General features: G+C 42.2%; 1 protein-coding gene across 1 annotated transcript in view; it reads right to left on the reverse strand.

The window, feature by feature from the left end:
* Nucleotides 1-3,775: 3,775 nt before the first annotated feature.
* The window catches only part of LOC115763278 (AF4/FMR2 family member 4), a 91,152-nt gene continuing 81,928 nt past the window's right edge, over nucleotides 3,776-12,999 (reverse strand). Inside the window, exons 2-11 of the mRNA XM_030705757.1 lie at nucleotides 11,247-12,015; nucleotides 10,365-10,822; nucleotides 9,801-9,854; nucleotides 7,791-9,720; nucleotides 6,298-7,691; nucleotides 5,292-5,480; nucleotides 5,064-5,144; nucleotides 4,820-4,985; nucleotides 4,603-4,753; nucleotides 3,776-3,977 (exon numbers count right to left, since the gene is read on the reverse strand). Coding sequence (XP_030561617.1) covers nucleotides 3,847-3,977; nucleotides 4,603-4,753; nucleotides 4,820-4,985; nucleotides 5,064-5,144; nucleotides 5,292-5,480; nucleotides 6,298-7,691; nucleotides 7,791-9,720; nucleotides 9,801-9,854; nucleotides 10,365-10,822; nucleotides 11,247-12,015 — 5,323 coding nt within the window. The 3' untranslated portion in view covers nucleotides 3,776-3,846. The remainder of the gene's footprint in view (nucleotides 3,978-4,602; nucleotides 4,754-4,819; nucleotides 4,986-5,063; nucleotides 5,145-5,291; nucleotides 5,481-6,297; nucleotides 7,692-7,790; nucleotides 9,721-9,800; nucleotides 9,855-10,364; nucleotides 10,823-11,246; nucleotides 12,016-12,999) is intronic.

Below are 12,999 nucleotides of genomic sequence, written 5' to 3' on the forward strand. Positions count from 1 at the left end.
TTGCAAGGGCTTTTCTTGTTGCTTCGCTGCGCTTTGGCTGTGCCTTGAGCGTCAGCTTAACTGTTAAATACAAACTTAATAAGAAAAGTTAAGCACACAAACAAAAACAAAACAAAAATATGAAAAAAATTACAAAATGTTTAAACAAGCTGCGCCACAAGCACACGGCAAAACTACAAGAAAGCAAGTGCTGAAAAGTGTTAAAGTTTGCCAACGGCGTTTTACAGCACAGGAAATGGTTATTTTTCTGCAATAAGCTGCGCCGACAATTTGCTTAACATATTTCAATATAAACATAATATATATAAATAAATAAAATGTAATTTAAAGAATTGCAACAAATATTTGGCACATAAACAACAATAATTTATAAATATTAATTAGAATGCAGTTGCACAAAAGCCGATGCTGTTTTCTAAAATGTTAATCTTAACAGCGGCAGTAAAATTCACGCAGTCCTGTTAAGTTTAACATGATTTTGTTGAGTCCAAATGAATTCGCCGCAAGTGAGGTTGCGGTGTGGCGACAAAAACGGAAAACCTGCTGCGCGCGCAATTCAAAATAAGTAAACGGCTTCTTTTAAATGTTACAATTTTGGTTTTTTATTTTGATTTATCAACTACTGTTACGGTAATTGCATATTAAATTGGTTGTTGTTCTTGTTTGTTGTTTGTTTTGTTTTGTTTTGTTTTGTTGCTTAAACTTTAATAAGTGTACTTGGTTTTTGCTGCTGCGGTTGTTGTTTTGTTTTTTTACTCGTTTTGTCATTTGTACAAAATATATAATATATATTTTTTTATTACTTATATATGTATCATTTGTTACCTTTACTATGTTAATGAACAATTTCGTTTTGTTATCAATTGTTGATTTTGCTGTTGCTGTTTCTCGTTTTCTTCCCCTTTTTTTTTTATTTTATTTTTTTTTATTTTGTTTTTTGTCCAGCTTAAAACTTAATTCTGTTGGTTTTTACGGTTCGTTTTGCTTATATTTTGCACTACAATAACGCTTAACAAAATATAATTATTAACTATGCTTCGCTTCTTAAATCGTCTAGGCGCATTTTCGTTTCATCTTGTTGTTTTCTTTTTTTTTGTTGTATTTTCCTTTTTTTTTTTTCTTCTTTTTTTTAATGATTTTTAAATTTATTATTTATAATATTTATTGCAAGATTGCTGCTTGTTGTTGTTGCCGTTTGAAAAAATTTAACTATAATTCATGGTTTTTCTTTTAGTTGTATATATATAAAAATATATATATATATATATATATATATATATTTATATATGTATGTAAATGTGAATGTATATATATGTATATCGATACATATGCGTCTACGTACGCGCGTATGTGTGTGAGTGTGTGTGTGTGTGTGTGTGTCTGTGTGTGTGTGCGTAATTGTGTTCGTAAAGTTGCTTTTTATTTACAGCGCTGGAAATTTTAACAATACATATGCACATACATACACACACGCACACAGGTGCATGCATGCATGTATATATGGGCATGTATAATTTTGAATAATTACAGTTAATGTTGCACATATTGCACAATAAAATTGCGCGATACGATATTTCATTTTGTTAATGTTCTCGATTTGTGTATTTCGTGTTTTGCGATACCCTTGCAGAGGTTATGCCTGTTTTGTCACGCCTTACGTAACAGTTTCCAAAAGAAACAGATCGGTTAGTGTAACTAATGGTCGTTAAGTTGAAGTATATCTAGTTATGAATTGCATTGCCGAATCGAGAATCACGAATACTATATCTGTATTTATTTATATATATATGTATATATAAGTAGCTGCCATAGGAGCAATTTGTTGCAAGCCCGTTTGCAAGGGTATTTGGAAATTCGTCTGGCCGAACTCTGGTTTTTGCAGTGTTGTTAAGTGCTAACTTAAAATTTGACTAACATTAAACGTTATGGTTTCATTTTTGAAAGTTAATGCTTTGTTTCCCCAGAACCACATATTGTATAAGTACATTATATATCTATATATATATATATATGTTTATTAAATTTTTGCTTTTGCTTACCGTTTTCTTAGTTTGTTTTTCGTTACGTTTTTCGCTTTGATTTTTGAGTTTTCGCTGCGCTTTGCTTTGCTTCGCTTCGCTTTGCTTCGATTACGTTTTGCTTTCTTTTTCGTTTCGCTAACGCCAAAGTGCTGCCAATTAGGCACAATAGTGCTGCCCATTTGCTGCGCGTCCTCCACGACTTACAATTAGTTTATTGCATTTGTTGTTTTTGTTTTGTTTTTTGTTTTTATGTTTTTAATACGAATTTCGGCTTATTGACTATAACTTGATTTTCGCTTTGCTTTTTGGCATATTAAAAATATATGTATATATATATATGTATGTATATTTCCGATATATGTACAATGTATGTGAATTGTTGATATCGCTTTGTATGAGGGCTGGGAGGAGATGGGGGCGGTTGTAGGAGGCGAGTTAACATTTTTATTAATTTCTGCGCTTTGTGTGGGCTGGAAGAAGACGTGGGCGGTTGGAGAAGGTGTGTTTTTCTTTATTGCTGCGTTTTTTTTTTCGATTTATTTTATTTTTTGTTTTTGTTTTGAATTTGAACTCGTTTAAAAACTACTAATGCACTATTAGTTGTCGCGTTTTTTTTGTGAGTCTCGAGGCACCGCAAAAACTTAAACAAAAAAGAAAACAGAAAACAGAAAGTACAACAAAATGAAACAAAAAGAAAAACTTTGCATATATATGTGAGACATACATATATATATATATATATATATATATATATATATATCAATATAATTATATATATCTCTCATTCATAAATTGTTGTTCTAAAAACTTGATTGCTTTCTTTTAAAAATTTACTTTTAAAATCAATAATATATTATAAACATAATTAATAATGTATTAATATAACTATATAAAATAGTGTTTTTTGTTTTTAACTCAATTTAAAGTTACGAAACAGTAAAAATTTGCATTTAAATTAATTTAATAAAAACCATACTTATGTTAAGATTTTAAGAACGTTTCTTTTTTTTTGTTTTTCTGCTTAATTGTTGTTGGTTCTTGCTTATATACAATAAAGAGTTTACGAGTTTTGTTGCTATTGTTATTGTTTTCAGGCGCATTAACATTTTGGCCAGCGAGAATATATATATATATATATATATATATATGTATATATATACACATAAATATATATACATATGTAGATACATAGATATATGTGCAAACGACAAGGAAAAATTAACTAACTTAAATATTAAAAAGCCATTTTTATTTTATGCGTAAACGAAAACAAAATTCAACTAAAGTTTGTTTGGGCGCCATATTTTTTCTTTTCTTTACCTACAATCTAGAAAACATATATAGATAAAATAACTTGATTTTGATAATGTGTGTGTGTATGTGTGGTAATATCAACTAAAACTATGCATAAATATAAAGCTTAAATTGCTTAATAAGAAAGAAGAAACCAATTGAAAACTGAGCGTAAGGAAATAAGTAAATGGTGTGCATATTGTTTGTGTATAAAAAAAGGAGTAACTAGAAATTATTAACAAACATTTTGCTGATGTTGTTGTAGTTAATGTTGTTGTTGTTGTTGTTGTTTTTGTTGTTGTTGTTGGAAGGTTTCATAAGCTAAACAACTAAATTTATAGCTGTTGCTGCTGCTAGTATACAATATAATAATTATAATTATAATAATAGTTGCTAGTTTGGCCTGACTTTCATTTAGACACGTTTGGTGGTGATGATAATGTTGTTGTTGTTTTTGTTGTTGTTGTTGCGATTGTTGTTGGTGTTTCTGTTGCTGTTGCTGTTGGTCTCGTTGTTGAGGCTAAAGTTATTGCTACTGAGACTGAGGATACGAGACAGCATCGCGTAGCGTCTTAAGGCCCGCCTGCACATACCGAAACACCTCATGCATGGTGCTATGCAGCGTCAAAGGCCCATTCTCGTGATCCAGTTTGCGTATAAAGTCTGAAAATATATATGTGATTAATATGGTTTATCTCTTCTGTGGATCAATCATAAATTATGTATAATCTACATTGGATATTTACTACCAAGGATATTATTTGCAGCCCAAGCCTTTAAATCTAAACTATTCGAGTTCTCACCCAATTGTCGCAGCATTAATTTCCCCCCAAATGTTGCCTTTCATAAAAATTATTAATTTTTGGCAGCTAATTTTGAAATTATTTGCAAAACCAAAATTATAATCTGTTCTTTGACACTTAGCAGGTTGATTTCCCCAATGTGTTTTGATATAGATCTTCAAAAGTGATTCAAAAGCCGATCAAATAAAATATGAAAAAAAAAAAAACAGGCAGAGTTTTGCGCAAATTCAAGGAAGACAAATTGTAAGAAACAATTAGTTGCAAATAGTCCCCCTTGAATTGATCAATAATTTTTGCACGATTCGAGAGGTAATTTCTGATAATCCAATTCGGCGTTAAATTTCATTATCATTAACAACATTCATTAAATAATTCAACTTTCTATCTCACACGGTTTGGGCTGTGCGTTGGCGTTGATCAACAGTCGGTTAGTCAGTCGGTTTTTTAACCAGTTGTATATATACATAGATCGATATGAAGATTACCTATATGATTGCCGGTGCGCACCAATCGATCGGCTTGATCCCACAGCTCATGAGCGCTGTTCACATAGGTGAGATACTCATTCTGCTTGCATAGCTGATTGTGTATGTCTTGAGGCACTATTTTGCCAGGCGGCGTATTCGAACCGGAGCCCTAAAATAAATTCAGAATATATATAGATTGTATTTGTATTGCTTCAATTCTATTCATTAGTATTACCTGTGAGCCCACTGAGTTCGATGGTGATATGGAGGACGGCGTATTGCCATTCAATATATCCCCCCTGCCGGAGCGAAAGAATTCCGAGCAGCTGGCTATTGTTGCGCGACAATTGGCACGTCGCAATTTGTAAAGCTTTAAGGATATCAGCGATTGGCAGCGTAAACTATAAAAAAATAAAGTTGGGAGCAAGCATTAGCTTCAAATTGGTCTTGCTTTATATATTCCATGAGGGGAAACCCACCTGAGTATGGCCACAATGTTGTGCGATTCGTGCTTTCCATTTGTTAACTGTTGATACGGTCGATTCTTAGAGGAAATGTATCTGAAACAGAAATATAAAATATATTGTTAAATACATGCACTATTAGATACATTGAAATAAAAATAATGTTTAGAGCTGCTTGAACTTTTCTCGATACTAAAATCGAAAAGCAAATGGATTTTATGATGTGCATCACACTTTACTCACTTAATTAGCGACAGGGTGTCCTTGTACATGGTCCATGTGGCCTCCATGTTGCAGCGTTCCATGGCATCGGCGGTAAGCAGGAAATAGACAATTGCCTCCAGGTAAAGCGTCATTTGATTAAACGAGTCACGCTCCGAATCAGCTGCGCGCTTTCTTCTGATTGCCTCCTGCAGCAATAGATCGTTTTTCCTGCAAAAAACGATTATGGAAAATTAAAATTTCGCTCGTTCTATATAATCAAATATTTATATGATTTCAGTTACATTCATCTACTCGTCATTCGTGTCACTTAGAATTTTAAGCCCGGACAGCAATAAATGTTCTTCAAATGACATTTAAAATTAATCGAAAAGTAAAAAATTACCATTTCGTTCATTTCACATTTTCAAATATCTGTAAAAGTATATCCCTATTTGATTCAATCGTATTAATTGTGTTGATACCAGTTGCATTCCACTGCATCTCATTCGTGTCATTTCGAATGTTGAACCAGAAAAGCAAAACATTTCGAATTTAAAATTTGCTTAAGTCACTGTCCAAAATAATTCAATAGTCAAATTCTACAAATTGTCATTTTTATCATTTTGAATATCGCGTTGCTCTTTAGAAATGTACAACATGTATGTATTTTTGTACATCATTTAAATAGCTACTTCATTCTGTGGAATCAGCTTTCATTTAAGAATCTTTCATAATTTATATTAATAGACTTTAGTTAATGGAAAGCATTACTTGTCCTTTGTATCAATATAAATGCAAATGGAATTAAGTAGAACACAAAAGAGGTTTCAAAGGAATTTTACTACTTGTCATTTGTATCATTTTCAATGAAGGTTTTTCAGAAATTTGCAATGAGCAGGTATTTTTTTTATCAATCATGATTATGATAGCTTTCATCATTTTAGTTTTCTTTCGAATCGTTATGAATAGAGAACATCATACGGAATGACCTTCTTTATTCAATTCAATGGGATCGGTTAGAGAAATAGTTTGGGATGTTACTCACCTGAGGTCGTCGCTGGCATGCTCCTCCTCGTTATCAAAGTGGGAACGATAGATGAGACGAGGCGCTGGTGGCGGGGCCGCCGGTGGCGGCGTCGTTTGGACCGCTTCGCTGCAGGTGGTGGGCAGTTGGGTGGATGCCGTGGCAACTGTTGCTGATGTCGTTGAGGCAATTGCATGGCCCGTTGCTGTTGACTGTGACTGTTGCTGCTGGTGTTGGTGTTGCAGCTGTGATTGGGACAGGGGTAATTGTCGTGCGTGTTGCTGCTGCAGCTTATTGGGGCTGGCATTGGCGGAGTTCTCCTGCTGCTGCAGCAGCAGCTCGAGTTTGTCGCGCGATAATCGCTCGTGATTGTTGGCAGGCAGCAGCACCGGCACCGGCAGCAGCTCCTTGCTGAGCTGCTCGGCCTTCTCCTTTTTTCGCTTCTTCTCCTTGTACGGGCTCGAGCTGGAGCTGGAGCTGCGTTTGCGTCGACGCGCGGGCAACTCCTGCTTGAGCATAAACTCCTGCTTGACGCTGTTCGGCTTATATTTGGCTTCATAGCCGGCATCCAGCTCCGGCTCGGGCTTAACGCCGTGCTCATGCTTGACGCCGCCAAGCAGCTTGTTGCCAGCCGCTGCGCCGGCTGCACCACCCAGAGCACCACCCACATAGCCATTGGGCGCATAGATCTGTTGCAGTTCCTTGGGCGTGCGGGCGCCCTCCGCGGAACGGCTGCTCAGATGTCCGTTCTGCTGCGTCTTCAGTCTCTCCGGCTGGTGGTGGTGCGGCGGGTGGTGCGAGTGCGAATGCGAATGCTGATGATGGTGCTGGTGCTGCAGCTGCTGCTGCTGGTGGTGCTGTTGTTGTTGGCTGCCATCGGCTGCATATAGTCTGTAGCTATTCTGATACCATTCGGGCGGCACTCGCGCCAGCTTGCTCAGATCGATTTTGCACATGAGGGAAGTCAGATGTGGTGTGGTGGTGCGCGCCGGCGAGGCCAATGTGGCGCCCAGCAGCTGTGTGGGCGTGGCCCGCGGCTTAAGCTCTTTGGCTTGCTGCTGCTGTTGTTGTTGCTGCTGCTGCTGTTGCTGTTGCTGCTGCTGCTGCTGTTGCTGCTGCTGCAGCTGCTCCTCGGACTGATCAATGATAACGACCTGACCCTGCTTCTTGGCGCCGCCCTCTTTGGGATTGAAGATGCGCGTCAGCGTGCATATCTTCTTCTTATCACTCTTGCGCTTGCCACTGCGATGGGCATCGTCCTCATCGCTGCTGCTGCTGGCGCTGCTATTGCTGCTGCTGTCGCTGCTCGCGCTGCTGCTGCAATCGCTGCTGCTGAGGCGCTGCTGCGCGGACTGCTTGAGCGATTGCAGCGGCAGCTCGGGCGCATAGTGTCCCTGCAGCAATTGTTGCTGCTGCTGCTGCAGCTGATGATGTTGCTGCAATTGTTGTTGTGGCTGCTGCTGCTGCTGCAATTGTTGCTTTTGCTGCTGCTGCTGCTGTTGTTGTTGCTGCTGCTGCAAAAACTGTTGCTGTTGCTCTTCGGTCTCGCTGCTGCTGCTGTTGCTGCTGTTGCCCAGGCTGAAGCGACGCTTCGCCTTGCTGCTGGCCACGCCCACTTTGTTAATTTTCACAATACGCTTTTTGGCGGGATTTTGTGCTGCTGCCGCAGCCACTGCTGCTGCTGTTGTCACAGCAGGCGCTGCTGTTGGTATGTCGGTGTCGCTCCCACTGCTGCTGCTGTTGCTGTTACTGGACTTGGTGCTGCTGCAGCTGCTGCTGCTGCTATCCTCGTCGCTGCTGCTGGCCGCGCGCACAGCAATGGCTGCTGCTGCTGCTGCAGCTGCTGCTGCTGCTGCCATTGCTGCATTGGGCTTTTTGGTAGGCGTGTTGCCATTGGAGCTGCTGTTGCTGCTGTGCTCACGCTTGCGGCTGCCAGCAGCAACTGTTGCTGCCGTGCCGCTGCTGCTGCTGCTGCTGGCGGTGCCTTTGGCCAGCGGCTTCTTTGCCGCCGTCAGCGTTGGTCCCTTGGCCTGCGAGCTGCTCGCCGAGGCACTGCTCAAGTTGCCGCTCTGCTGCTGCTGCTGCTGCAGCTGCAGTTGCTGTTGTTGCTGCTGCGCCTGTTTGCGTGGCCTGCCGCGCCCCTTCTTAATGGCTGGCGCCGCGGCTGCTGCTGCTGCTGCCACAGGCATTGCCGATGCTGCTGCTGCGACGGCGGCAGTAGCTGCTGCTGTTGCTGCCAGTTCGAGCGCGTGCTTCTTATTGCTGCTCGCCGGCTCGTCCTCATCGCTGGAGTCCAGCGGCGGCGCCGTTGCTGCCGACATTTTCTTCTTGCGCGGCTTCTTCTGGCGCGGCTTCGGCGAGGCCGGCAGCGGCCCGATGGGCGTCAACGTGACGCTGTTGGGCTGCGCCTTGTGCTGTGTTGCTGGCGGCACGCGCATCACTGTGGTGATGGCCGCCGGCACGCCAGGAATTTGCAGGGTTTCACCTAGTCCTGGCATCGGCAACACCTCGCTGCTGCCGCCGGCGCTATCGGAGCTGCTGCTGCCGCTGCCGCTGCTGCCGCTGCCGGAATCGGACAGACGCGACTCGCGTTTGATTTGGTTTTTTGGCAAAGCGCCGGCCAGCGCCAGCTGCTCCGCCGTCAGCTGCTGCTGTTGCAGCAGCAACTGTTGCTGCTGCTGCTGTTGCTGTTGTTCCAGCTGCTCTTTTTTGACGGTCACGCTCAGACCGACGCCGTAGCGCTGCTGCTGCTGCTGCTGGTGCTGTTGGTCTGCCTGCTCGTCCTCGTCGTCGTCCATGTGCCGCGAGTCGTCGTGCAGCTTCTCATTCTTGACAATGGCCGTGGTCACGTCAATGGACTCGGGTATGATCTGTGCACCGCCCGGCAATATGCCGGGCACCTTCATGCTCACATTGCCCATGGCATTGGCCACGCCCGGGGAGACGCTCTCGGCGGCTGTCTGATTCGCTGGCTTAGGAAAGAAGCGGCTCAGATGCCAGCGATTGCTGTCCGTTGGCGAGGGCGTCTTGTTCGACGAGCTGGAGCTGCTCATGGTTCCCATGCCGGAGCTGCTGGAGCCACCGCCCGTGCTGCCGCTGCTGCCGCCAACGCCGCCGGCCGCGCTGCCAGTCGAATTGACTGCACCGCCAGGCCCGGCACCAGGTCCGCCCAGGCCGCTGGAGGTGAGCAGGCCGCTGATTGTATTCGCTCCACTTGCAATTATCGTTTGGCTGTATTTCTTTTTGCTGCCATTGGCGGTGGCTGCCAGGCGCTGTTGCTGTTGCTGTTGCTGCTGCAGCAGCAACTGTTGCTGTTGATGTTGTTGCTGCTGGTGCAACAAGTGTTGTTGTTGCTGCTGTTGTGGATCACCTTTGCTGCTGGCCTCGCTGCCCGATTCGCTGGAATCCGATTCGGAACTGTTGCTGCTGTTGCCAGCTGATCGACTGGAGGGAGGGAGGGAGAGAGAGAGAGTGGAAGCGTTATATTGTGTATACCCTGTAGTGCTTGTCAAACTGTTGCTTACCTATCCTTTTTGCGTTCATCATCGGATTCGGAGAGCTCTAGATCATTCTCAAGGCTGTAAGTGAAACAAAATAACAAACAAAATAATGTTAATTATAAATTAATATTGATTATAAATCATCCGCGTGCACCCATTCGAGCAATTATTTGATTGATTGTCATTTGATAAATTTGTCATTCAGATTTTTTAGTTGCCAGCAGGACTCAATAAGTTATGAGGGCCCCACTAAGTTTGGGGTATGCACGTAGAATCAAAGTCGAGGGTCGGTTCTATTAAAGAGTTAGGTTTCTGCCTGACTACAATACCCTACACGTGCTACAGGGCATTAATATGTAACACATAGAAGGACACATGTCCTTGTTCATTCAGTTTTTGGTATTACCCATCTACAGATTATATTATATATGTATATATAAATATCTTTGCCATTGAATTCAATATAAATTTATATTCTGTTCGTTTTCCCAATTATTTTCCGAATTTTCCATCAATTTGGAGCATTCTCTGCTTATCAAATTTTGCCAATCGTTTTTAGGATCCTTCCCTTAGCCCCGTTTTACTTACCACGAGTCCTGTTTTTCCAGCGAATGATTTTTTTCCGTTTTGAGTGGCTTTATCACTGGCGGCGTGGGCGACGCCTTCGGTGGCGTCGGCGTCAGCTGCTGCATGGGCGCAACGGCGCCCATGGCCATGGAGGGGGGCAACGTTGTGGCACCCGCCATGGGTGGCAGTGGCAGCGGCAGCTGGCTGGCCTGCGGGGGCGTCGTCAGCAGCGGGGCAATGGGCGATGTGATGGGCGCTATGGGCGCCAGCAGCGGCGTCATCAGCGAGGAGGCGCCCGCCGCCGGCGGGGAGCTGAGAGGACCGATGGGATCCACCGCGTCAAATGCATATTTAAACTTATTGGGCCCGTTCAGGTTGTAGTTCTCGCGCATTGGCGCGTGCGGCGTCGCCGCAATCGATGTCAGCGGCGTCACGCGATAATTGTTGGTCATTTCGGTGATTATTTTGTTAATATGATTCTGGGAGGGATAGTGAAGAAGAAGGGAATGTTAGACATTAGGCAATACCGCTCAAATGTAGATTATACCTAAACACCTAAATATACAAAAAGTTTCCTTTTCATAAAAATTGTTCTATCGCTTTTAAAGATTTTTCTTTGATTTTGTTTACTAAAGAATATTGTTATATGCATTTTTTTTTTTTTTTAATTAAAGAACATTTTTTGGTAAATTTTTAATCGTAGCAGGCATTTTTTAAATAAATAAATAAATTAATTAATTCGTTTTAAAGGTTTGCCTTATCTCTTATTATGTTTTTTTGAATAATTTTTACGTTCAAAATAGGATTTAAACAATTTTCATAAATATAGCAATAACTAGTTATCATATTTATTGATAACTATTTTGATGTTAAATTCAACTTGTCAGCTCTTATTGGACTTACCTCTGGTGGCGGTGGCTGGAGTCCTGCGGTGCTGCTTGGTCGCTTGCCGCTGGCCGATGGCGGTACAAAACGTCCGCCATTGGGCAGCGCTGGCGCCGGTGGCCCCAGAAAGGACTTTTCGCGGCCATTTGGCATTTGCGTGGACATGGGCGGGCCGAGGGGCGACGACGTTGACGCTGACGTCGGTGCCGCTGTGGCATTGTTTGAGACGCTGGACGAGTTGTTGTTGCTGGAGGAGGACGACGATGAGGATCTGGGCGGGCCACGTGGCGGCGCCATGCCGCTACTCGACGGTATGTCGTTCTTCATGGGCTGACCAGGATAGCCGCCACGCCCATTATAGGGCGGCTTATTATCCGCCTGCTTCAGATATGTGGGCGCCCGCTGCTGCTGTTGATAGTGTTGCTGCTGCTGCTGCTGCTGCTGTGATGTGGGCAGCTGGACAGGCACCGAGGCGGATGAGGAAGCAGATGCTGATGATGATGAGGAGAAGGAGGTGGTGGCGCTGCCAAAACCCTTCGGCAGCGCCTGCAGTCGCGCATTTGACGCACCCGGCGCCTGCCTATAGATGCCCACCGTGGAAGCATTCATATAGTCCCGGGCATCAACGAAGTCACCCAGCGCGGCGGTAATTTCCGGGTCACCCTCGTTGGGATTGAGGCGACGCGGCTCCCCAAATAGACTAGTCTCCCGATCGTCGCTCTGAATGCCCTGTTGGCGTTCATATTTTTCGCGCTCGCGTCTTTTGCGCCGTTCGGGATCCTCCATGCTGCAAGGGTGCAACAAATTGCAAGAGGAGTGGAAAAATAGATATTAAAGTTAATGACTTCACGACTTCCTTAACGTACAAACAGTGTATAACAACAATATGAATTGGTTACACAATTATAAATAACAAACAAACATGACAGGCAACAACATGAACAACAACATCGACAGCATCGACAACAACAACAACGGGAAGAACAACAACAAACATGGCTTGGCGTGTAATGCAGCAGTTGACAGCAGTTTGACATGCGCTGCGCTGCGCTGCGGGTGCTATGTAAACAGTTGGGCATGCATTGTGCTTGCAGCGAATATTGTTAGTTTTTACAGTTTTTTTTTTCATGATTTTGGCAATGTTTTCTTTAAGTGGTTTATGACCCTAACTATTAATTCGCAACATAAATTCACTTCTTTTTCAATAAAAAAAAAATGAATATAGAATATTTAAATTTACTTATTAAAATTTATACTTTAAATGAATACAAGTCTAAGGATGAAAAATATCCGCTCTAACCTCTGGAAGTGTTAAATTTGGACAAAATAGAGTTTAAGAGACAGCTCATTATAATAAAATAACACCGCAACATATACAACACTTATAATAATTACTAACGGTATACATTTTAGTTTCATCTGTTTTCAATTAAATTGATTTAATTAAAGCTTTTTAAAAATTCGTTCATATTTGGGAAAGAATGAAATAAAATTCAAAATATATTTGTAGACATTCTAGTATCTATAAATATATTTTTAACAAGGTGGTCGCTTTTATTTATTTTAAAACGGGCCGCATTCAAAAACTTTAATTAATTGGATTCAATAAAGTTCTTGTATTCTGTAAACTTCCCATGACAATATTGCACGTGCAGGTATTGAAAGGTTTTCAGCTCTGTTAGGCGTAAACAGTTTGACATGCACACCAGCACGGTTTGATGAGCATGTAAACAAAATATCTGATTGTGGATCAGATAGGGGGAGTGGGTAA

This window comes from Drosophila novamexicana, unplaced genomic scaffold (genome assembly GCF_003285875.2).
Source record: "Drosophila novamexicana strain 15010-1031.04,08,12 unplaced genomic scaffold, DnovRS2.1 tig00000689-arrow-pilon, whole genome shotgun sequence".
Classification (NCBI taxonomy): domain Eukaryota; kingdom Metazoa; phylum Arthropoda; class Insecta; order Diptera; family Drosophilidae; genus Drosophila; species Drosophila novamexicana.